Source organism: Vespa velutina, chromosome 24 (assembly GCF_912470025.1).
Source record: "Vespa velutina chromosome 24, iVesVel2.1, whole genome shotgun sequence".
In the NCBI taxonomy this organism is placed as follows: Eukaryota; Metazoa; Arthropoda; class Insecta; order Hymenoptera; family Vespidae; genus Vespa; species Vespa velutina.
In genome coordinates this window covers 1,198,606-1,223,605 of record NC_062211.1, presented here as the reverse complement: position 1 = coordinate 1,223,605, position 25,000 = coordinate 1,198,606, and the positions used below count along the sequence as shown (strand labels likewise).

General features: G+C 29.9%; 1 protein-coding gene across 6 annotated transcripts in view; it reads left to right on the top strand.

Moving 5' to 3' along the window:
- The window catches only part of LOC124957133 (eye-specific diacylglycerol kinase), a 67,198-nt gene that overhangs the window by 39,861 nt on the left and 2,337 nt on the right, over positions 1 to 25,000 (top strand). For 5 of the 6 annotated variants that reach the window (XM_047513865.1, XM_047513867.1, XM_047513866.1 and 2 more), the window contains 10 exons: positions 3,805 to 3,946; positions 11,277 to 11,956; positions 12,866 to 13,260; positions 13,950 to 14,332; positions 14,564 to 14,879; positions 15,400 to 15,580; positions 15,944 to 16,510; positions 16,749 to 17,021; positions 17,322 to 17,485; positions 18,252 to 18,491. In XM_047513865.1, the coding sequence (XP_047369821.1) occupies positions 3,805 to 3,946; positions 11,277 to 11,956; positions 12,866 to 13,260; positions 13,950 to 14,332; positions 14,564 to 14,879; positions 15,400 to 15,580; positions 15,944 to 16,510; positions 16,749 to 17,021; positions 17,322 to 17,485; positions 18,252 to 18,289 (3,139 nt within the window). In that variant the 3' untranslated portion in view covers positions 18,290 to 18,491. Of the gene's footprint in view, positions 1 to 3,804; positions 3,947 to 11,276; positions 11,957 to 12,865; positions 13,261 to 13,949; positions 14,333 to 14,563; positions 14,880 to 15,399; positions 15,581 to 15,943; positions 16,511 to 16,748; positions 17,022 to 17,321; positions 17,486 to 18,251; positions 18,492 to 25,000 lie in introns of those variants that run through there. The other variant, XM_047513869.1, reaches the window with a different exon arrangement.

Sequence of the window (25,000 nt, the reverse complement as noted above, 5' to 3'; positions counted from 1 at the left end):
ATTTTTTTTTCCTTTACTCTTTTTTTTTTTTTTTTTATGACGAAAGCCATCTCTCTCTCTCTCTCTCTCTCTCTCTCTCTCTTTGTATCGATGAATTCCTTGAAAAAAAGAGAAACAAAGGAAAATTTTCCAAGTTTTCTTTCGCTTATGATAAAAAGTAAACTGTGTGTATGTATGTATGTATGTATGTATGTATGTGAGAAAGAGAAAAAAAGAAAGAGGAAGAAAGAGAGAGAGAAAGAGAAAGATAGAGAAAGAGAGAGAGAAATAGAGAGAGAGAAAGAGTGAGGAAGCAATCTTTAGAGGAAACATATCAACAGGATGAAAATTTTGTGGGTCAATATGGGTACACCACAGAACACATTTCCTTTCCTCTCTCTCTCTCTCTTTCTCTCTCTCTCTCTCTCTGTCTCTGTATTTCCTTCTGAGCTAACTCTTGAATTTTTCATTGACTCTTCTGGCATACATTATTAAAGATCCAATTCTACGCACAACGAGAGAGAGGATTCTCTCTCTCTCTCTCTCTCTCTCTCTCTCTCTCTTATTTCTCTCTTTCTTTCTCTTTTAGAACGTATACGAAATCTAAGTTGAAAGTTTAACGATAGAAAAGACTCAGGATACGGTACGAAGAACCCCTTTTCTCTAAAATATTCACAAAACACCACTCTACCTTAACCACTAATATCTCTACTACTACTACTACTATTACTACTATTACTACTAGTACTGTCACGATTATCACTAACAACAACAACAATAACAACGACGACGACAATGACGACAACAACGATGAAGACGATTACGTTAGCATGAGATCTCTTTACGGAAAGTGGAAGAAAAGTAGGAAAGATCAACGATGTTATCAGCCTGTTAACATTCTCTCTCTCTCTCTCTCTCTCTCTCTCTCTCTCTTTTTTATGGTTATCTTTCTTTCTTTCTTTTTTCTTTGCTTCTTTCTTTGTCTATTTTGCATGATCTTATACATTTTTTAAAAAGAACGTGTTTAAACTTTCCCGAGTATTTCAAGATGTCAGAAAAATATTCTTTTTCTCCTTTTTTAATCTCGATTTGTCATACGAAAAATTTATAAACTTAATATATATATATATATATATATATATAGAGAGAGAGAGAGAGGAAGAGAGAGAAAGAGAGAGAAAGATAAAATAGAAAGGGAAAACGATTGAGAGGATGAGAAATATAATTAGTTTACGATAATTGTCATTGTTGACAATTAAAATATCTTAAAATATTCAAAAAGAACAAATATTTATCTTAAGAAAAATGTATCGAGTTAAATAGAGATAAAGATAAAGAATATATATGTAATATGCATATGAAAAGAAAAATAGAGAGAGAGAGAGAGAGAGAGAGAGAGAGAGAGAGAGAAAGAATCATTCTTTCCAATAATTACAATCAAGTTCACAATTTAATAATTTATACGATGTCTATACAAGAAAAAAGAGATAGATAAATAGATATATATAGATACATAGAAAGAGAGAGAGAGAGAGAGAGAGAGAGAATTTCTATTGAATATTCATAGCACACATACATGTATTGATATAATAAGATTAATTCGTTATCGATAACATTATATTAAGTTCTATGTTTCATCCCATATCTGAAATCGTTTTAATAAAACTAAAGTAAAGAAAAATTTATTGTCTTGCTATTAGTAATGGGAAACGATTAAAATTGCATCGGAGGTAACGCATCCACATCCTCTCTCTCTCTCTCTCTCTCTCTGTCTATGTATCTCTCTTTCTTTATCGTTTACTCTCGTTCTTACCGTTACCACGACAACCGCACTTGAAAATTTAAAGCATCTGTAAATTCTTTATGTAACCGTACTTCGGGGAGATCCTGCAATCCGATATTGGATCCTTTCAACGGAGCCGACTTACCCTTAGAAGTTCGAGAGAGAGAGAGAGAGAGAGAGAGAGAGAGAGAGAGACAAAGAGAGAGAGATAGAGAGATAGAGCGAGCTACAGCAAGCTAGAGAGAAATAGAGAGAGAGAGAGAGAGAGAGAAAGATAGAGCGAGCTAGAGAGAAATAGAGAGAAAGACAGAGACAAAGAGAACTAGAGAGAAATAAAGAGAGAGAGAGAGAGAGAGAGAGGGATGGAGAGAGAGAGAGAGAGGGATGGAGAGAGAGAGAGAGAGAGAGAGAGACATAATTTACCTCCGGTATTTCCTTTCACAGCGTCGTGTCTCACTTGATATTCTTCCTCGTACAAACTCTGTCATTGAGAAACAATTAGAAAAATGACATCTCGGCTATGAATCGAAAATACTACTACGTCTAGGAGAATGAGGGTAGAAAAAAGAAATTCAATAGAGATGGAAAACTAGTGGTACGGTGGGGTGAGTGACGGTGGAGGAGGAGTGGCGGGGAAGGAGGAGGGGGAAATGGAGAATTAACAGAAAGTGCTTTTGTCACTTGTGTAATAAGATGAATCGTTGAATTAGAGTGATAAAGAAGATAAGGAAATAAAAAAAAAAAAAAAAGAAATTAATAAAAATGATAAAATTATTAATAAAAATCATTGGAAGTAATGAGGAGAAAAAAAGAGTGGATGTTGAGGGATCGATCAAAGAGAAAAAAAAAAAACAAAAAAAAACAAACAAACAAACAAAACGAAACGAAACAAAATAAAAAGGAAAAAAAAAACACCAAAAAAAAAAAGGAAAAACTAAATTCATCGCACTTATAATAATTACGCGATAATCCAAGTACAAATAATCCCAATTTCTTTTTTCTTCCCCCACCCCCCCCCCTTATGATTTAATCGGATCGAAAGTGGAAATTGGAAAATGAAAAGAAAAAAAAGAAACGTATGGATATATCTTGCGATGAAGTAAAGAAAGAAAGTGAAGAAAGGAAAAAAAAAAAAGAAAGAAAAAGAATAAAAAAGAAAAAAAACGAACAAAAAAATACTAACCAAACGCCGAAGATTCCAAATTGATTTGTATGTACGTTTGAAGAAGAAAAGAAAGAAAGTAAAAGCAATTCGATGCGCGAGAAAATGTTTTTGCGTGGGTAAAAAAAAAGAAAAAAAAAAAATGGAAAGAACAAAACAACTAAGAGATTTTTGAAAATGTCGTTTGTCCTTTATAATAATAAAAATAATAATAATAATAATAATAATAGTAATAATAATAATAATTAAAAAAAAATAAATAAAAAACAAAAAAATAAGAAAAAAAAAGAAAAGAAAAGAGAAAATACGCTCGTAATGACAAAGGTTACCATGATTTACGTTATCATGATTTTTGATAAGAAAATACAAAAAAGTCAAAAACTCGAAAACTCGATTCTTAACATAATTTAATTAATATACCATAACATTGTTATTATATGGCTTTTGCACGATTTGCGAGAGATGCACATTTTCTTTATCTTTCTCTCTCTCTCTCTCTCTCTCTCTCTCTCTCTCTCTCTCTCTCTCTCTCTCTCTCTCTCTCTCTCTCTCTCTCTCTCTATCTCTATCTATCTCTTTCTCTTATACAAAAGCTAATCGCATTCTTTTAATCGTCTCGTCGTTTGCTTTTAACCGTTGCTCTACTCGATATAAAACGATTTAATATATATATATATATATATATAGTTCGTCTAAAAAGTTTTTTTTCGCACTATATAGTGCGAAAAAAAAAAAATTGATCGAATTCAAACGAAATTGATGTGCCAATTAAAATATCTTGCATAATGCGTATATAATCGATTACGGGATGAGAAATTAAATGATTTTTGTTTATAAAATTGAAGATAACGAAAATAAATAAAATGTCTTATCGTTTCAGAGGAAGGGAAGAAGGTGCCGCTAGTGGTGGTCAACGTGAGCTCCGATCAACCCCCGATTGGGGTGGTACTGCATTCAATGGTGAACATTTTTGGGTACCAACAGCTGCGTCCGGTGACTTTTGTTACGTCAATGATTGTTCGGTAAGATCATAAACACACACATACACACACATATACATATATAGAAGAGATATTTTTATGTCCGTCTGTCTGTCTGTCTGTCTGTCAGTCTGTGTGTGTGTGTATGTATTTGTATGTTTGTAAAATAACATTATACGTACGTGTAATTACATTTAATCGTACATATAAAATAACATCAATTGAGGTATAAAAAGTGACGATTCTTTGTGTATGTATGTGTATAAAAAAAAAAAAAAAAAAAAAATGGAAAGAAAGAATGTAGGCAGTCACAAAAATGTTTAGAACGACCGTGAAAGATTTTCTCTCTCTCTCTCTCTCTCTCTCTCTCTCTCTCTCTCTTTCTTTCTATCTATCTATGTATCTGTTTATTTATTTCTCTCTTTTTATGAATTTATTTCAATCAAAAGTATTTCAAAAAAGAAAAAGGTAAAGATATTTAGGACGCTAAAAAAAAATCATATATATATATATATATTGTTTATCTCATTCACTTCGTTTCCATTATCGTTCTTATTTCTTTTCTCTCTTTTCCTTTAGATCCGTTTAACTTGAATTCATTTGCGTTGATCCCTCGAAAAAGTACGATTATTAAGAATACTAATTGCAAGAGCTCGTTTATTCCACGTTCTTTGTGCTTATTGTCCTAAATCTCTCATTCTCTCATTCTTTCTCTCTCTCTCTCTCTCTCTCTCTCTCTCTCTCTCTCTCTTAGTTATAATTACGTTCTTAATTTATATTAGGATAAGATGACCAACATTTTTTTCGCATTATTACGAATCAAATGCTCATTAGAAAAATATAATATATATCATATACTTAATACTAAGTAGTATAATATATATGATAGAAATAGAGAGAGAGAGAGAGAGAGAGAGAGAGTAATCATACAGACAATTATCATCATCATCATCATCATCATTATACTCATTAACGGGACCCGCCTTTAGTCGTGATTTTTAATTAAAAATCTTTCGTCCTTTTTTTTCTTTCTCTCTTTCTTTCTTTTTTCCTTCCTTTCTTTCTTTCTTTCGTTCGTTCATTCATTCTTTTTTTTTTTTTATTCATTAAGCTAAAAAAAAAAAAGAAAAGAAAAAAATGGTAAACGTTTTATTAACGAGAGAATAAGTAAGGAGCCTATATAAATGATCTTAGCATTTAATATTATATCATATTTTTCGTTATAGTCGTTTCTTTTTTTTCTTCTTCTTCTTCTTCTTCTTTTTTACTTTTCTTTTCTTCCTCTTTTCTTGATAGGCGACGAAAAAGAAAAAGAGAAAAAAGAAAACGAAAAGACAGAGAGAGAGAGAGAGAGAGAGAGAGAAAGAGAGAGACGACGACGACTTTGAGAATCTCTCTCTCTCTCTCTCTCTCTCTTTCTCTTCGTTTTTTTTTTTCTTTTTTTTTTCTTTTTGCCAATGATCGCATAAAATCAACGGGGAACCTACGAGATAAATTACTCAATGCCACTCTAATATCCTGTTACGATATGACGAAGAGTTTCGTTATTAAAAACTCGTTTGCACGTTTCGATGTTCTAACGCTAATGAATCACCTAGGAAAACATAATTGGAGTTGTACGCTTCCATCGTCGTCGTCGTCGTCGTCGTCGTCGTCGTCGTCGTCGTCATAGTCATAGTCATAGTCATAGTCATAGTCATAGTCGTCGAGTAACGTCATCACGTAACTTGCTGCCACGTTTCAATGAAGTATGTACAGACGAGAATGAGAGAGATAGAGAGAAAAAGAGAGAAAATATAAATAGATAGATAGATAGAGAGAGATAGAGAGAGAGAGAGAGAGAGAAAGGGGGATGAAAAAAAAAAGAAAGTAAGAGAAAAAAAAAATGGCCAGAAAAATTTTTAATATCGCGCACGTATAATAAATTCTTCGACAATACGAGACTACAGAAATATAATAGATTGATTTTTCGTTTGTTCGTGAAATAATGGTATTTGTTTTTCTTTCTTCCTCTTTTTTTTCCCTTTTTTTTTTCTTTTTTTTTCTTTTTTTTTTTCTTTTTTTTTTTTTTTTTTTTTTCTAATTAAGATATGTACGAATCAATTATCATTCGCGCGTTTATTATCGTTTCCGCGAATTGTCGTAATTCGAAATTGATCGTAACGAATAAAATTTATTCGATCTCGTTTTCAATCAAAAATTTTATATATATATATATATATATATATATTTAATTGCGTTGTTATCTTCACAATCTTTCCGTTCGACCGAGAAAAAAATTCGCAAAGAAAAAAAAAAAAGAACAAATTAAAAAAAAAAAAGAAAAATGAAATACGAAATGAATAAATGAAATTAATAATGAAACAATAAACATGAATATCTCTCTCTCTCTCTCTCTCTCTCTCTCTCTCTCTCTCTCTTTCTCTCGTATGTGTATAAATTGGGATTTACAAATTCATGCGAATCCAATGGAATTTATTTCCATTGTATTTATTTTACGTATTGCGTATGGTTTTATAAAGTTTCCTCGTTGGTAGAAAGAAAGAAAAATAGAGAGAGAGAGACAGAGAGAGAGAGAGAGACAGAGAGAAAAAAAGTGAATGAGTAAGAAAGTAAGAAAGAAAGAAATAAAGAAAAAAAAAAAGAAAAGAAAAGAAAAGAAAAGGAAAAATAAAAGAAATATAACTAACTCTCAGGCATAATTCTTAATATATCGTTTGAACAAAATAAAAATATCCGTATGAGACAGAGAGAGAGAGAGAGAGAGAGAGAGAGAGAGAGAGAGAGAGAGCGACTATCGATTATAAAAGTATCGAATCGAGTCGAGTATTCATTTAAATCGACTCGACGTATCTGAATATTTAATTGCTCGTGGAATAAAAGTACGATTGATATATATGTCGGACAAGAGCAAGAAAGACAAATAGATAGATAGGTAAAGAGAGACAGAGAGAGAGAGAGAGAGAGAGAGAGAGAGAGAGAGAGAAATATGTATATAAATAAATATCTGTCTATATTGAACGATTCGATTACAAAAAGTTAAATAGGATTCGTTTAAAATTAAATTCGATATAACAATTTCGAAATTGATTTCGATCGAAAGAATTATTGTTACGAATAAAAGTGAAATATTATTTCGTAATTCGCTCGATACGATTCTTATGAGTTTTTCTTTTTTTATTATTCTTTTTCTCTTCAATTTGTTTCCTTTACTTTACAATCCTTTTCCTTCCTTTTCTTTTCTTTTCTTTTCTCTCTTCTTTTTTCTTCTTTCAAATCGAACAATTACGATCGCAAATTTTTTCGACGAGTTCACTTATCGTGAATCAAATTGCCAAAAGTTCTTTAGCTTTTATCAATGATAATATTTCTCTTTCAGTATCTTTTTTTTTTTTTGTCCATCTATTTTCAATCGTAAAGAACGTAAACAAATTTTTCAAATAATTTTCGCGATCTACAACGAGAGATTTAGTTTGGCTTGAAAAGATTGTGAAGAGATGATGATCGGCTCTTTTTTTTTTTTTTTTTTTTTTTCCCCCAAAGATCGCTAAGGGAAAACTTTTAAGAACGCCTAGGGAAAGTTTTAAGATCGTCTAGGAAAACTTTGAAGATCGTCTAGGAACTTTGAAGATCGCAATACTATAAAACCATCACGCGCTCCTACATCCCAATTGTCGCTCCCACCACCATCACTACCACCCTACAAACGCACCCTAATCTTTGTATAAACTTATTCTGATACGTTGCTATTCATTTTTCCGATGCACATTCAACGAATTTGAAAATGAAGGAAAGTAAAATTTTCTTTGATTTTCTCTTTCTTTTTGTTTTTGTTTTGTTCTCTTTTTTTTTTTTTTTTTTTTTTTTTTTACCTCAATTCGAGAATTCGCACCGACGGATTCGAAGGAAATTGATTATTTCTTCTTCTTCTTTTTTTTTTTGTCTTCATTTTTTTCTTTTTCTTTTTCTTCTATTTTCTTACAGCTTTTTATCGAAATAAGAAATAATCGTTTATCGTAAATAATTCTCTTATCGATATATCCCTTAATTCTCTTAATATCCTTCGTTTAAAATGTAAACGTCATCGTATATTCAATAAATTATACAGTTGATTATAATAAAATAGAGTTATAAATTATTATCGAAAAGTGGGAATGATTTTATGTGATTTTTGCAAGGAGAACGTATGACGAGCCATCGACCTTATCGAGTCTCTTTGTTTTCTTTTTTTTTTTTTTTTGTGAAAGTCGTTTTATATCTCGTAAGACTTCGAGATATATCGGGATAATCTTAAAACGTGCCTTTTGGACGAACACGGAAAAAAAGGTATACGCAAGGAAAGTTTTACGGCAATGACGACGACGACGAAGACGAAGACGACGAAGACGACAACGATGATGATGTCGGCGTTTTCAGAGATAGCCTTGACCCTCTAGAAAAACCGCTCGTTGTCCACTCGACCGTATTTCCAACTAAAATTGTCACAATTTCGAAGTAGCATCTCTATCCTTTGAAGTCTAATATATATATATATAAAATATATATATATATATATTATATATATATGTATATATTTTAAATCTTTCTGAGGATTTCAACTTGTCCTACTTCCGTAAGTCACATCTTATATATATATATATATATATATATATATATATATATATACACAAACATACATAATATTAATAATAACAATAATGATGATGATGATAATAATAATAATAATAATAATAATAATAATAATAATAATAATAATATTAGGTTGGAAACTATGAAACGGGCGTTTGTTTAGTTTTTTTTATTTTCATTCTACGCCCGTTTCATAGTTTCCAACCTAATATATAAGTATAATTAATAGAAATAAATATATTACATTATATATTTATATATATATATATATATATATATATATATAAACAAATAAAAAAACACGATAGTAATACTACTACTAATAATAATAATAATAAAAATAATAATAAATATACATTATATATTTAATATATATATATATATAAACATACAATAACAATAATATTATATTATATATATTATATATATATATTGTATATATACATACAATATTGTATGTATGTATATATATATATATTATATATATACATATGTATATAAGTGATTTATAGAACGAGAACGAGAACGAGAACAAGGTTAAAATTCTTTAAAAAATTTTTAAGTGGGATGAAGTAAAGCGTTTAAGATGATTTCTCATTGAGCTGCTTTCAACTAATCAAGAGCGAGAGTGAGAGAGAGAGAGAGAGAGAGAGAGAGAAAGAGAGAGAGAGAGATAGAAAGAGAGGCTTTTAATTATCTCTTGTTAGACTGATAAACGAGAAGGACTATTTCATGCATGTATAATGAAACGATTCTAGTGGTTGAGCAGTAATAGTTGTAATAGTAGTAGTAATAGTAGTAGTAGTAGTAGTAGTAGTTGTAGTAGTAGCAGTAGTAGTAGTAATAGTAGTAGGTAATTTCGTGAGACGAGTTGGGCTCGACTAATTAGACGAGTCCTCGGATCGATATCGATATCGATGTCGCTATCGATATCGATTTTACGATAAGAGAATAGACCAGAATAGGTAGACTATAGGGTTGGGTAGTATAGTACAAGGTACGGGAAAGTTAGGGGAGGGGGTTGGTTGTAGGTGTTGGAATCGAAAGGTGTCTAAAAAATTTCATTAAGGATCATCTCCCGTAGTATATTATTCGAAAGTAGTAGTAGCCTCTGAGTTAAGTTTATCAATACCTCCTGTCTCGAAGTATATATGTATATACATATATGTCTATATATATATATATATATATATCAAACCTAGTGCTTCGAGGTCGCAAGAATAGATCTTTCGATATTACTAGGGAAGAGAGTAATGATCATTCGAGAAAGGGTGTTTCGATTGATTAAATTTGTTCATCGTTAAATTAATTATCTCGAAATTGCTTCGGAGAAGAAAATGACTTTTATGGAATATTATGTTTTTTCTATTTTTTTTTTTTTTCTCCTTCACTTCCTTTCGTTCTTTTTTTTTTTTTTTTTTTTTTTTTTTTTTTTTTTTTTTTTTTTTTTTACTATTATTATAATTACGATTATTACAATATCAATTATGAATTATGATATTACGGTCGATCATACCGTAAGCATCGATGTGTATGTATCTTTTGTTCATCTATTTATTTATTTATTGATTTATTTATTTATTTTCTTCATTTTCGTTTGTTTTTTCTTTTTCCCTTTTCTTCTTCTTTCTTTTTTTTTTTTTTCTTTTTGGAAATAAAAATTCCAAAAAAAGAAATTACTACTTTTCGAATATATATATATATATATCAAACGTATGAGAAAAATGAATAAAGGAGGAAGAAAAGAATTAATTAAATTTTGTAATAATTATTTACGAATTAGAAAATAATTAATTAACGTCGCAATACGTTGAGATAATTTTACCCCTTTCTCTCTCTCTCTCTCTCTCTCTCTCTTTCTCTCTCTCTCTCTCTCTCTATTCTCGTATAAGAAGCGAAATAATAAAGTAGAAACGATTGTAATAATGAATTAGAGAATTATATCGTGTCAAGGGAATCGTGTCAAACCATTTCCATAAGTAAAACTTCGGTCTCCATATTGGGTACTTTGAGATATATAAGGTGTAGAAGTAGGTAGGTAGGTAGGTAGGTAGGTAGGTACGTAGGTACGTAGGTAGGTAGGTAGGTAGGTAGGTAGGTAGGTAGGTAGGTAGGTAGGTAGGAGGGTAGATGGTCGTTGGTTGAATGGGTGGTGGTTGGGTGGTAGGAGGGGAGGTCGTCCTATTTCCGGATACGAAGTACACTGGTGTGGTACGTAGTAACTCGGTTTCTCGCGGGGCCGAGACCGAGAGAGATTATTCATAAAAGCCCCCATTCCCGTGTTCGGAGTTTTATGCAAATACGTGAGGGTACATGGGCACAGGTATGTCCTACATCAAAGTCCATCAACTTAGAAAGCTTTTCTACTATACTATACTATACTATACTATACTATACTTTACTATACTCTACTCTCTTTATTTTTCTCTTTATTCCTTTTCTCTTTTCTTACCGAGTCGAACGATCGTATCACGTGGCTGGCTTTTTAGTTAATCGAGAGAGAGAGAGAGAGAGAGAGAGAGAGAGAGAGAGAGAGAGAGAGAGAGAGAGAGAGAGAGAGAGAGAGAGAAAGGAAAAAAAGAAAGAGAACAACAAAGCAAGAAAAACCTTCTAACCGCAACTCTAACCTCCCTTCTAACACCCACACCTACACCCACATCCCCGTTTATTCACCAATCCCATCACCGATAATGTAATATATTAATAATATATATTAATAATAAAGAATATATTTTTTTTGCAGAAACATGGACCACGGATGAAATGTTCCGCTTGTCGCGTCGTCGTACATGCACTGTGTGTACCGAGTTTAAATTTTACCTGCAAGACCAGTTTCCGGGACGTCGGCGTACGCCAATATCGTGAACAAACAACGACGAATCATCATTGGGTACATAGACGTTCGCAAAAAGGAAAATGTTCTAATTGCGGTAAAAGCTTCCAATCGAAATTAAGCTTTACATCGAAGGAAATAGTGGCGGTTAATTGTAGCTGGTGTAAAGCGGCATATCATAACAAGGAGGCTTGCTTCAATGTCGATAAAATCGGTGAAAATTGTGAACTCGGTGTACATTCTTCTATTATCGTACCACCATCTTGGATCGTTAAATTACCGAGAAAGGGTAGCTTCAAGAGTAGCTTAAGAAAATCACCGAAAAGAAGGAAAAGCGGTAGCGGACCGTCTACTTCTAATACAAGCCGTAGAAAATCAAGAGATAAGGAAAAGGAAAAGGAACAGCAGAAAGAGGATCAAGGAAAATTTTGGGCCGTCAAGCCAATTCCAACTGCTACCGTAAGGCCGGTATTAGTTTTCATCAATCCAAAGTCCGGGGGCAATCAGGGAGCTAAATTGTTGCAAAAATTTCAATGGCTCTTGAATCCTCGACAGGTCTTCGATCTAACACAAGGTGGACCTAAAATGGGGTGAGGCATTATTAACCCAATATCTTTTTCTTTCTCTTTTTATTTCCTTCCATTTTCTTTATTTTTATTAATAATCTTTTTTTTCTTCTTCTTCTTTTTTGTTTTTTAATATCTCGCAATTAAACGCGTGCGCCCATATCGTTCGATGTGTGTACGTATGTCGATGAAGTCGTTTTCAAAAAAAAAAAAAAAAAAAAAAAAAGAAAAAAAAAAAAAAAAAAAAGAAGAGAAATGTAAATTCAACAATGTTTCGATCAACGGGATAATAAATTGCATGGATTAACTTTATCTGTAAAGCATTACGTAAAAACGCGCAATCGCGTTCTAATTTGCAAGTATAACGAATCATTTTTATTAATTTATTTATTTATTTATTTACATTTATTTTTCTTCTTCTTTTTATTAAACGTTATATACCGTGGCGCATAGCAATTTAGTTAGAAAAAGAAAAAAAAAAAAAAAAAAAAAAAAGAAAAAAAAAAGGAAAGTTTGTATTATCATCAATTCAATTATTATTTATCGATTCTACGTAAATTATTCGTAGGAATATTAATTATCGCGCCTGGTGGTTAGCAACACGCCGTACTTTGTAGATAAAATTGATCGTGAGTTTGCGTATAATGGATGAGGGTTGGAACGCAAGTTGAACTTGCGTTGGTTCCTGGCGATAGGCAACACGTTTTGCACGCATGCACGACTATGCCTCTATCTCAAGGGGAGCGGTCGACGAAAAATAATTTAAATTTATCGGTTCCTAGATCTATCGAATGCGACGAATAATAATTTCTTCTCTTTTCTTTTTTCTTTTTTCTTCCTCACTTAATTCTATTTGTTAAGAGTAAACTGGCGGCAGTGTATACGATAAATGCATTTTTTTTTTTTTTTCTTTTTTTTTTTTCATCCATTTAGATTGGAACTCTTCAAGAGGGTACCGAATTTGCGGGTGTTAGCTTGTGGCGGGGACGGTACAGTCGGTTGGGTCCTATCTATCTTGGATCAGATCGGTGCTTCATCACCACCGGCTGTCGGTGTACTTCCTCTTGGTACCGGAAACGATTTAGCCAGAGCACTTGGCTGGGGCGGTGGTTATACCGACGAACCAATCGGCAAAATATTATCAAGTATCGGCGAGAGCGAAACGATATTATTGGACAGATGGCAATTAGTCGTAGAGAGAAATCCTGAAATTCAAAATGACGACGACAGCGGAAAGGCAAAGGAAAATCTTCCATTGAACGTAGTCAACAATTATTTCTCGCTTGGCGTAGACGCTCACATAGCCCTTGAATTTCACGAGGCCCGAGGTAAATTCAATTCTTCTCAAAGATCATTTTTTCCATTTCGATTGACGCGAATCAAGATTTGAGTGCACGAAAAAAGAAAAAAAAGAGAGAGAGAGAGAGAGAAAAAAAAAGTAAAAAAAAAGGACAGAAAGAGAAAAGAAATAAACGTTTTTACTTCGAGTTTCGAGAAGGAATTGAAATTTTTTTTTCTTTGTCAGTAATAATCGTAGCGCGGAGAACGTAAGAATAAATGAGTGAGTGTAAGAGAGAGAGAGAGAGAGAGAGAGAGGGAAAATAAAAACATAAAAATATTAATATTCGTTACGATCGATAAATAATCACTTTTGTCGCGTGTCAACGTCGTGGGCCATAATAAACTTGGTAGGTGGTTAAAATTCGTCATTAAGAACACCTCCTCCCCCCTGCCCCGCCCCGCCCCATCCTAAAATTTTGTTTGACGTGCCGCAATACCTTCTCCCCAAGTTATAAACCGCAAAACCACACACGTTCGTGACATAACCCGTATATGTTGCTACGTAATGTACATACGTACGTGTATTTACATAGCGCAAACTTAACAAGAACAAACAACCACGCGCACGTGTCTGTATATATGTATGTATGTATGTATGTATGTATGTGTATGTGTGTGTGTGTCTGTGTGGGTGGGTGTGTGGTTTAACTATTTAATCCGTTAATAATCCCAACAGAGGCACATCCAGAGAAATTCAATTCGAGATTGAGAAATAAAATGTTTTATGGTCAAATGGGCGGAAAAGATTTGGTACGAAGAAAATGGAAAGATCTTTCGGAATTTGTTACATTGGAATGCGACGGACAAGATTTAACTCCAAAATTAAAGGAACACCGTGTACATGCTATAGTATTTTTAAATATTGCCTCGTACGGTGGTGGTACACATCCATGGTGCGCTGGTAGTACCACGAAGGAACCATCTACTGAGGATGGTTTGATCGAGGTTGTAGGTTTGACGACTTATCAATTACCTTTATTACAAGCCGGTGGTCATGGTACTTGTATAGCACAGTGTAGCAAAGCCAAATTGGTTACAACTAGGACCATTCCTATGCAGGTAAAATTATATTTATATTATTTATAAATATAAATTATTTCTAATATTCGATCGAATTGATATAACACGTGACAATGTCAAATGACAATATTCGTGTTCCTTCTTAACTTTCTTTTTTTTTTCTTTTTATATAAATATATATATATATATATAATTTTTTTCTTTTTTTCTTTTTTCTTTGTTTCTTTTCCTTTTCTCAATCTTTTACTTTTTTCCTTCGGCTTTTTAAAGGTCGACGGTGAAGCCTGTCGGTTATTACCGTCGATAATAAATCTTAGCCTACTTAACAAAGCAACGATGCTTGCCAAAAGAAGGAACACCGGTCAACCACAACAGGACATTGCCAAATTGGAAAGATTAAATTTACCGGTTATGAGGATAAAGATGTCAGATTATGAGACGTATTATCATGACAAGGAGAGATTAAAAAAAGTTGCCGAATCATTGATGCCAGATTCATTGGATTTAGATGCTACGACAGATTTGGTATCCTTAAGGAATATCCTAGCGAAAAATCATAATATGGATGCTTGTTGTTTCCTCGATTGTAAGTAAGATATACAATTTGATATAATTTGTTTCTTGAATGTTTGTATATCATTCGATAATAATATTATATCGGAGATATATAATTGACGAGTATAAAGGGTGTCAATAAAACATGAACATTAAAATTATATTATTAAATAATTATTAAATAAATTATATATATTATATATAATATATATATATAATTTATTTTAAATATATATAATTATATTTATTATAATAAAAACTATGCACTATCGTCCTCATGCTTTTTAGACACCTTGCATAATATATAATTAATGTAATAAAAAAAAAATATATATATATATATATATTCATATGTATATATTAAGTTGGAAACTATGAAACGGGCGTTTTTGTTTAGTTATTTATTTTCATTCAACGCTCGTTTCATAGTTTCCAACCTAATATATATTAGATTGGAAACTATGAAATGGGCGTTTTTGTTTAATTATTTATTTCCATTCAACGCCCGTTTCATAGTTTCCAACCTAATATTATATATATATCTCTAACAGCTTGTACAGCCGAAAGATTCTTCAGGATCGATCGTGCCCAGGAACAATTGCATTATGTTACCGACGTTGCCGCCGATGTCGTTTATATTCTCGAGGAGAGTAGCCCAAGTCAGGTTGTACCAACGATAGAGACCGAAATTACAGCGAGTCAGGAACCGGAAACGGCTCATCCTTCGCCTAGGTAGATAAACAAAAACAAAAAAAAAAAAAGTCAACAACAACAAACCGGATCAAAAAAAAAAAAAAGAATAGATCGATCGGTCGATCTAAATCTTGATCGTTTAAAACGTTCATTTCGATCGAATTATAATAATTAATAGAAACGCGAAATATCGATTTCGTTGATGACATTGAGTTCGTTGATAATAATGATAATTAAAAAAAATAAATAAATAAATAATAATAATAATAATAATAATAATAAAAAAAGAAGAAAATAAACTGTACAATATTAAGTCATAATATACGTCGAGTAAATTAATCAACAATTCGATTTCGTAATGATGTCCTATCATTAGATTAATAGAAAGAACGTGTGATATAGCGAAGAACGACATCCAAGAGAAAAGCCAGCCATGACAAAAGCAGGCCCTACTACTACTTGCCCTGACAACGACGATGGACGATCCTCAAAGGTCGTCAAAGAGGATGAATCCAATGAAGATAAACTCGCACAAACGAAGATTCAAGAGGAACAAGTTATGTCTCCGAAGGGAACCGAGATCGTCGTAAAATCTAAAAGATCTAGAAACGTGACGTTACAACCTAACGTTTCGAATTTGCCAAAAGAAGAGGTGGAGGAGATGAAGGAGGAGGAGGAGCAGCAGGAGAAGGAGAAGGAGAAGGAGGAGGAGAAGGAGAAGAAGAGGAATCAGAAGCAGGAGGACGAAGAGGTCCAGGTCAAGGTCAAACTCGAGACCAAAGAGGTGGAAGATCCAGGAGAATCGCAGAATACGATTAACGTAGGAACGCGTAAAAAGACGATGGAAGAAGTTAAGGATGACGATGGGACGAAAGAAACACCATCTAAACAAAGTGGTAGCTCGTCGAAGGCAATAAATGCATCTAACGCGGATAGATCAGCCGATCAAACATCCATCACATTTATCAGGTAAAATTATTTTATTATATCTCATGATAATAATATAAATTTTGATCGATGAAAATTATTATTACGATGATATATCTTGTCGTGCGAATTATGATCTTACGTCGATTGTAATATTATCGTTTTCTTTATTTCTTTTTTCTTTTTTTTTTTTTTTTGGTTTCCAACCTTTTATTTCCTTTTTTCTTCTTCTTTTTCTGTTCTTTTTTTTTCTTTTTTTTTTTTCTTTTCTTTTTTCTAGTCCACGAGACAGGCTATTCGGGCTGAGCTCCGAGGTTCATACCTTTAATACCGGTCTACTCGAAAAGACGTCAGATGGAATATTGAAGGCCGCTAAGATCGGTGATTTAACGGCCCTCAAGGAACTCCATGAAAAGGGATATTCCCTTTTGTCTATCGACACTACTGGACAGACAGCTTTGCATTTGGCATCTAGATATGGTCATAAGAATATCATTAGATATCTCATTGCCTGTGCCCCGCCGACGATCCTCGATATTGTTGATAACGATAAGTACGTATTGATTCGTTAATTTCAATCTATATGTTTATTTGTGTATTTGTGTACATATACATACATACATACACGCATAGACATGTATGTCTTTTTAATTAAAAAAATTTACGACGCATTGTATGCAATTATAATATTTATAATCTTATTGAAGATAAATAAAGAGAAAATTAATATACCTATTGCATGTATTTATGTATATGTATATGTATGTATGTATGTATGTATGTATATGTATGTTATGTTATGTACGATATGTATATTATATATAAAGTTGGATTTTTTTTTTTAATTTTGTAGAGGTCAAACGGCATTACACAAAGCCGCGCAACACAAAAAACGTACGATCTGTTGCATGCTCGTTGCCGGTGGTGCAAACCTAACAGTGAAAGATCGTCACGGTCATACACCTAGGCAATTAGCTTTGATGGCAGAAGATCGTGAACTTGCGGCATATTTGCAAAGTAAGTAGAAAAACATTGTTCTTATAACACTCTTTCATATATATATATATATATACACCTACAAACACACGTACATACATACATACACACACACACACACACATACACATATGTGCGTGTGTGGCCAATGAAAATATCTCAAGAATTTTCTATTCATTCGTAGATAACAATTTTTATATTACACTTAAATATTTTTACCTCTTAAATATTTTACGAACACTTGGAACGCGCGTGCGAAGGAAAGAAGAAAAAATAGAAAAAAAAAAAAAAAATAAATAAATAAATAAAAATAAAAAAAAAAAAAAAAGAATAAAAAAAAAAACAGAAGAAGAAAAAAGTAGTTCAATTAAAGGCAAAAATTTTCCATTTAAATATCAAATGTTACGTGACTTTTAATAATGCCAATTGTACTTCGTGAAATCGTTTGAAAAAAAAAATATATATATATATAAAAGGAAAAGGAAGGGGATTAGGAAAGGGTGGAGGGTGGAGGTGGGAAGGGGAGGGTGATAATATCAGAGACACTGATAAAACTAATCCAATTGGATACAACTTAACAAACGTTTAACGTGACTTTGAACAATTTCACGAAATCGTCGAATAAAGAAAATGCGACATTTGTCCGGGTGTTTTCTATTAATACATAAAACAAACGAACACACACAGACACAAAAAATATATCGTATATAAAAAATATATACAATATATATTGATATATTCGAATGTTTTCTAATCGATAATAATTATTTTGAATTTTTCCAATCAGGTCAGGAACAGTTCCAGTTAGTCGCGGAGGAACAATAAATAAAATAAACGTTAAATCGTCTCGCGTACTTTTAAAGGACAATTGGATGAACATTTTTCTTCCGATCGATAAATAATAAATATATATATATATATAACATATACAAATTTCCTTAGGGCTATCCTACGTAAGTCAGACGCGATAATTCGAATAATAATGGATTCCGACGATACGAATATATATATATATATATATATATATATATATATATATATATATATATATGTATATTTTTCTTTATTCCTATTTAAAGCGAAAAAAAAAGAAAAAAAAACGAGAAAAAGAAAAGAACAATATTTTCTCTCTTAAAGGGCACACATACTCTACGTTATACATATATGTATATATATATATATATATATATGCATATATATATATATATATATATATATATATATTGTACTATATATTACTTAGATGCATATATGTTTAATCGATTAATTATATTGAAGTAAATTAATCGATAGCGATTTTTGACTTACTGCGTCTAATATAAATATAAATATAAATATAAATATATATATATATATATATATATATATATATATATATATATATATATTTCATTCGTATATATTAATATTACGAAGGAATTTTCATCGAATGTTTGTACACATTCATGTACTTTTACTGATAATAATTGAAAATTACAAGAGTGTGTGCGCTAAACGATGAAATCTAAATGCTTGAAGATATCGAAAGTGAAAGAGGGAAAGAAAGAAAAAAAAAAAAGAGGAAAAGGAATAAGAAGTAAAAGAAAAGAAAAGAGACAAAAAAAAACAAAAAAAGAAAACAAAAAAAGATTTATGTTCTCTCTCTCTCTCTCTCTCTCTCTCTCTCATCCATTTTAAATTATAGAGAACTTCTTAAATCATTCGCAATCTTTTTCACTATGTTCATAAGATTGTTCTCACGGGATATGCGTATAATAGAATTGAAAAAAATATTATTAGTATTATTATTATCATTATTATTATTATTTTATATCATTATCATTATTATTATTGTCATGATCATTTTTATTACTATTATTATTATTATTATTATTATTATTATTATTATTATTATTATTATTATTATTATTCATTATTCATTATTGTCATTATTATTATTATTATTAGTAGTAGTAGTAATAGTATTATTATAATGATAGATTAGATATGTGATCAATGATGATGAAGAAGAAAGAAAAAAAACAAAAGCAAAAAAAAAAAGAAGAAGAAGGGAGTAAAAAAAAAGAAAGCAGAAGAATCATTATATAGGATTATTACATAATAAATATACTTAAGTATTGTCAAATTATATCGCTACACGTTTGAGAAACTCTATTTGTCCTTTCTCGATTCAGAAGAATTCTATTTTTGTTGCCGATTGAGATTAAAAAAATTAAATTAAATCAAATAAAATAAATAAATAAATAAATAAATAAATAAAAATGTAAAGGAAAGAGAATCAATACCTACGTATAATTTAATAATTAGTATATCATAAATCAAATTGTGAATCGTGAAAGATTAATTAGTTTCTCACTATACGTGCGGAGGTGTAGCATTAGCCTGTATAAAACACATTTACATAATTACGTTTGTATAATTTTTATTTTATATTTTTCTACTTCTATCTTCCTTTTTCTAGACTGTAGAGAATCGTAAAAGAAAGAAACAAACAAACAAACAAATGAAAAAAAAAAAAAAAAAAAAAAAGAAAGAAAAGAAAAGAATAGAGAATGAATTTTACTCCTCTTCTATACATATATATATATATATATATATATATATATATATATATATATATATATATATAGTTATCAAGGTCACTTTTATAGCGACGCATTAATCGTCGTCGTCGTCGTCGTCGTCGTCGTCGTCGTCGTCGTCGTCGTCGTAATTTATGTAATTGTGTACAGTAACTTTTTTCCTTAGACGTGATTAAGAGATAATTCTCATATGCATCGAGGTATTTATATTTTCTTATACACATAAACGAAAAAAGGAAAAGGAAAGAAAAAACAAAACAAAACAAAACAAAACAAAACAAAACAAAACAAAAAAAAAGAAAAGAAAGAAATAGAAAGAAAATCATAAAATTTCCAATTAAAGCTATGATATTTAATCGGTTATATACCGCAAATAATATCTATCGAAGTATTATATGTATTTTATATATACATCTCCACTTCTTTTAACTAAGTCTATTTTAAATCAATTTATCTTCTTATCTCTAATAATATCATACACATACACACATACACACATATATACATATATAATTTATATAATATATAATTTTATATATAATTATATATATATATTATATAATTATTTATATGATACATACGTATAAATATTATATTAATATATATATATATATAAATTAATATATAATTTTATATATATATATGTGTGTGTGTGTTTATGTGTGTGCATGCGTGCGTGCGTGTATGAGTGTGTGTATGTGTGTGTATGTAACAAAGAAAAGGATAGAGCAATTCATACATAAACATACGAATACTATTATATGAAACCTTCTTACTATCCGGATATCCGAGTATTTAAATATATATATATATATATATATATAAAATTTCTAATAAAATACATGTATGTACGTATACGCATACTATTCGTATTTAATGATTATCAGTATTTAAAGAGCCAATGTAATTGGCGATACGATTATGATACATACATAATATACATACATACATACAAAAGTACATACATATATACATACATACATACATACATACATAAATAAATAAATAAATATGTTTTTTCTAATATCTAAATAACTTCGTAAACTATAATACTTTTCTGCGAATATCTCGCGCTGCCTTGATGATTGGACCTATGCATCCTTTCAATACGCATAATTTCGAGTTAAATAATAATGATCGATCGGAAAATTCATGATAATGACGGGAAAAAAAGACAAGAGAATAATGAGAAATGAAAAGAAAAGATAAAAGGAACAAAAATATTCAAGATATTATAAATGGGAAACAACTTTGTTATATAATTCGCTTTTGTAAACGAAAAGAAAAAAAAAAAAAAAAAAAAGAAAAAAAAGAAGAAAAAAGAAAAAAAAAAAGGGGGAAAAACAAATTAAGAAAAGAAGAAAAAGTCCTCTAATCGTTCTTCGCCTAATTAAATACAAGATCTAATCTTTTTTTTCCCTTTCGTGAGATCTCTTATATAATATATATATATATATATGGTTATAAAAAAATTTTTTTACATACACATATATATATATATGTAACATTAACTCGTGCGCGTTGTGTTACATCGAGCTTAATGGAAGACGTAATAAATGAAAGAATGATATGAAAAATGTAATAAAAGGGAGAGAGAAAAAACAAAAAAAAAGAAAAGAAAAGAAAAGAAAAGAAAGAAAGAAAAAAAAAAGAAGAAAGGAAAGATAAAACGTGGAGACAATTTCTTTTTCTTTCTTTTTTCTAAATCTAATTTTCCTCCTTTCTTTTTTCTAAATGGTTAAATACAAATTAACTTTTTCTTCATCCTTTTACATGGATCTCTCGCATAAAAAATGATATCTTTTCTTTTTCTTTTTACATACACACACATACATACATATATATATATATATATATATAACCTCGATTCTTTTGCATTAGAATTTGATTAGAAACTAAACTATAAATTTAATTAGAGACTTCGTCTCTGCGAGGAGATGTGGGTCGTGAAAAAAAAAAAAAAAGAAGAAGAAGAAGAAAAAGAAATAAGAGAATAAATGAATAAGTAAATAAAGTAAATGAAAAACTGAAATTGTGAAAAAGAAAGAAGAAAAGAAAAAAAGAAGGTTAACGAAGGAGACAAGAAAATAAAAAATTAACAAGAACAAAACAACTAGAAAATAATTGTATTATATATATATATATATAAATATATATATATATATATATTAGATAATGATCGCGTTTACCTACACAACACAATCAACACTGTGCCAACTATTTTCATGAAAGATACATAATATACGTGGCACGTTTATGTGCTTTTCGATAGTAAATATAAACAACACATCCCCCAAAGCTTTTCGAACACCCTATATATATAAGAAAAGTCCTATATATATATATATATATATATATATAGGACCAATCTTATACTACGTATTACTGAGATCAAATACATGAAAAAAGGTTAAAATAGATATAAAATAAGTATAAACTTATACTCAAAAATACTTTTGTCGTAAGAAGATATATATACATATATATGCTTTTAAAGATATTTATGATTTATTGTGACAGTTATAAGAAATGTTCGAAAATTCCTTCTCCTTCCTGCAAGAATGCAGAACCTTCCATTCGTCGAATTAATGATCGTCGAACATCAAATATTTAAAAATATTCCAACTGTATTGGAAATAATGATAAATGCATATTGAATACGTTCTCAAAAATTTATCTTCCGTATTTTTTTCAATCGTATTTTTATAAATCAATTCTTTTGCGTGAATCTCATATATAAAAAGAAAAATAAAAAAAAAAACAAGTACAGAGCCGTTCGATATAAATCATACATATATCTTTAAAAGCACATATATGTTTTCAATGAATCAATTTTTGGAGATAAGTTTATATTATTTTTTTTTAAAGAACTTTTTTTCATCCATTTGACGGACAAAAGACATCGTAATACGTAATATAAGATTAGTCTCATGCTTTTTGGACGCCCTGTATATATAGATGGAAGCGTTACAATTCGTTATTAATTGACATACACACGTATGTACGTATGTACATCGTATATCTATATCTATTCGCCGATCGTTTGCATATCTACAGGGTGTCTCGAAAGAAATCTTTTTCTTCATTCCTTTATTTTTTGTTTGTTTTTTTTTTTTTCTTTTTGCTCTTTTTATTCCATTACTTTACATATTATCTCAAAGGTAAATGTCGTAAATAAAGATCAATTTCTTTCTATTTAAAATAGAGAAAAAAAAAATATATATATATATCTTTTTTTTAAGGGGGAGGGAGGGGAGGGGAGGGGCAGGGAGAAGGGCACCACATACATGTACCTATTTCGAAACGTTCAAAAATTAATCGAATTGTAAATTTGTTGTTTGAAGAACGTTGATGAATGAATTGGAAATATGATTAAAGAATAAAGATTTTTAATTAGAAACGATCGAAGACGAATTATATTGATCGATATCAAGAAAGAAAAAGAAATGGGGAAAAAAGGATGATAAAGAGATAAAATAAACAAAATGAAAAAAAAACAAAAAACAAAAAAAAAGAAAATATAAAATAAAATGAAAATGGAACAAAAAAAAAAATAAATAAATAAATAAATAAATAAATAAAAAAAAGAGTAAAAGGGGATCAACGTACGAACACCAATTAGCTTATAGAAAACGATCTATCGCTATTATCGTACTATTTATTTCTTATCATTATACCTCTATCTATTATTCTGAGAGAAGAGAAAGAGAGAGAGAGAAAGAGAGAGTGATGCTATTATTAAAATAAAATATATAAGAGAGAGAGAGAGAGAGAGAGAGAGAGAGAGAGAGAAAGAGATTAGGTACGTCTTTTCTAATCGCATTTTGCGATTAGACATTAGAAGGCGATTATTAATAAAAATCAATGAAAAATATCCTGTGCGTTCTCTTGATTTATATATATATATATATATATATATATATATATATATATATATATATATATATATATATACGTACATAAATACAAAAATCGGAGTAAAAAAATTGAGTCTCGATTTTTCGATCCTTGAATCTAATAAAGCGCTTAGATTTTCATGAGTCAAAGAAAAAGAAAAAAAAAAAAAAAAAAAGAAAACCGAAAGAAATAAATGAAAGATAGCAATTAAGAAACAATTTATAATAGGATCGACAAAAATTAAAATTAGGATCTTGAATATAATACATGATTATTCTTCTAATTCTATTATAAAAAGAAATGTTACGAAGAAAAAAATAAAGACGTACACGCGCACAGAAATACACAAGGACCATGTGTACGTATCTAAAGAGTTTAAAAAAGAAAATCTCTCTCTCTCTCTTTTTCTCTCTCTCACTCTCCTTTTTGTCTTGATTAGATAAAACTTTTACATAATAATAATAATAATAATAATAATAATAATAATAATAATAATAATAATAATAATATTTATCTTCTTTCAAACATCTTCTTTCAAATGTCACTTCGTTCAATCGAATTTTAAATGTTTTAATTTTTGTTGGCCCGCTGCCAACTTAATGAAGAAAGAAAGAGAAAGAAATAATAATAATAATAATAATAATAATAATAATAATAATAATAATAATAATAATAATAATAATAATAAAGAAAAACAAAGAAAAAAAAAAAGCAAAACAAAAAAAAGTAACTAAATAAATAAAAAAAGAAATAAAATAAAACAAAATAAAATTCTAATATAACAACAATATAAATGATATCTAACGAATGATAAGTCTAATAAAATATCGATACGTTTGACGTTGATTTGAGAACACAAAAAGGAAGAAAAAAAAAGTAATAATAATAATAATAATAATAATAATAATAATAATAATCTAATTCAAATTCATAAACAATTAAATGATCTAATATTTATAACGAGCCACTATCTCCTATTTTATTTCTCTTTCCATTTTCGTAATAAAAACAAACATTTCTATTACGTACTAACATTTCGTATATATGTACATACCAA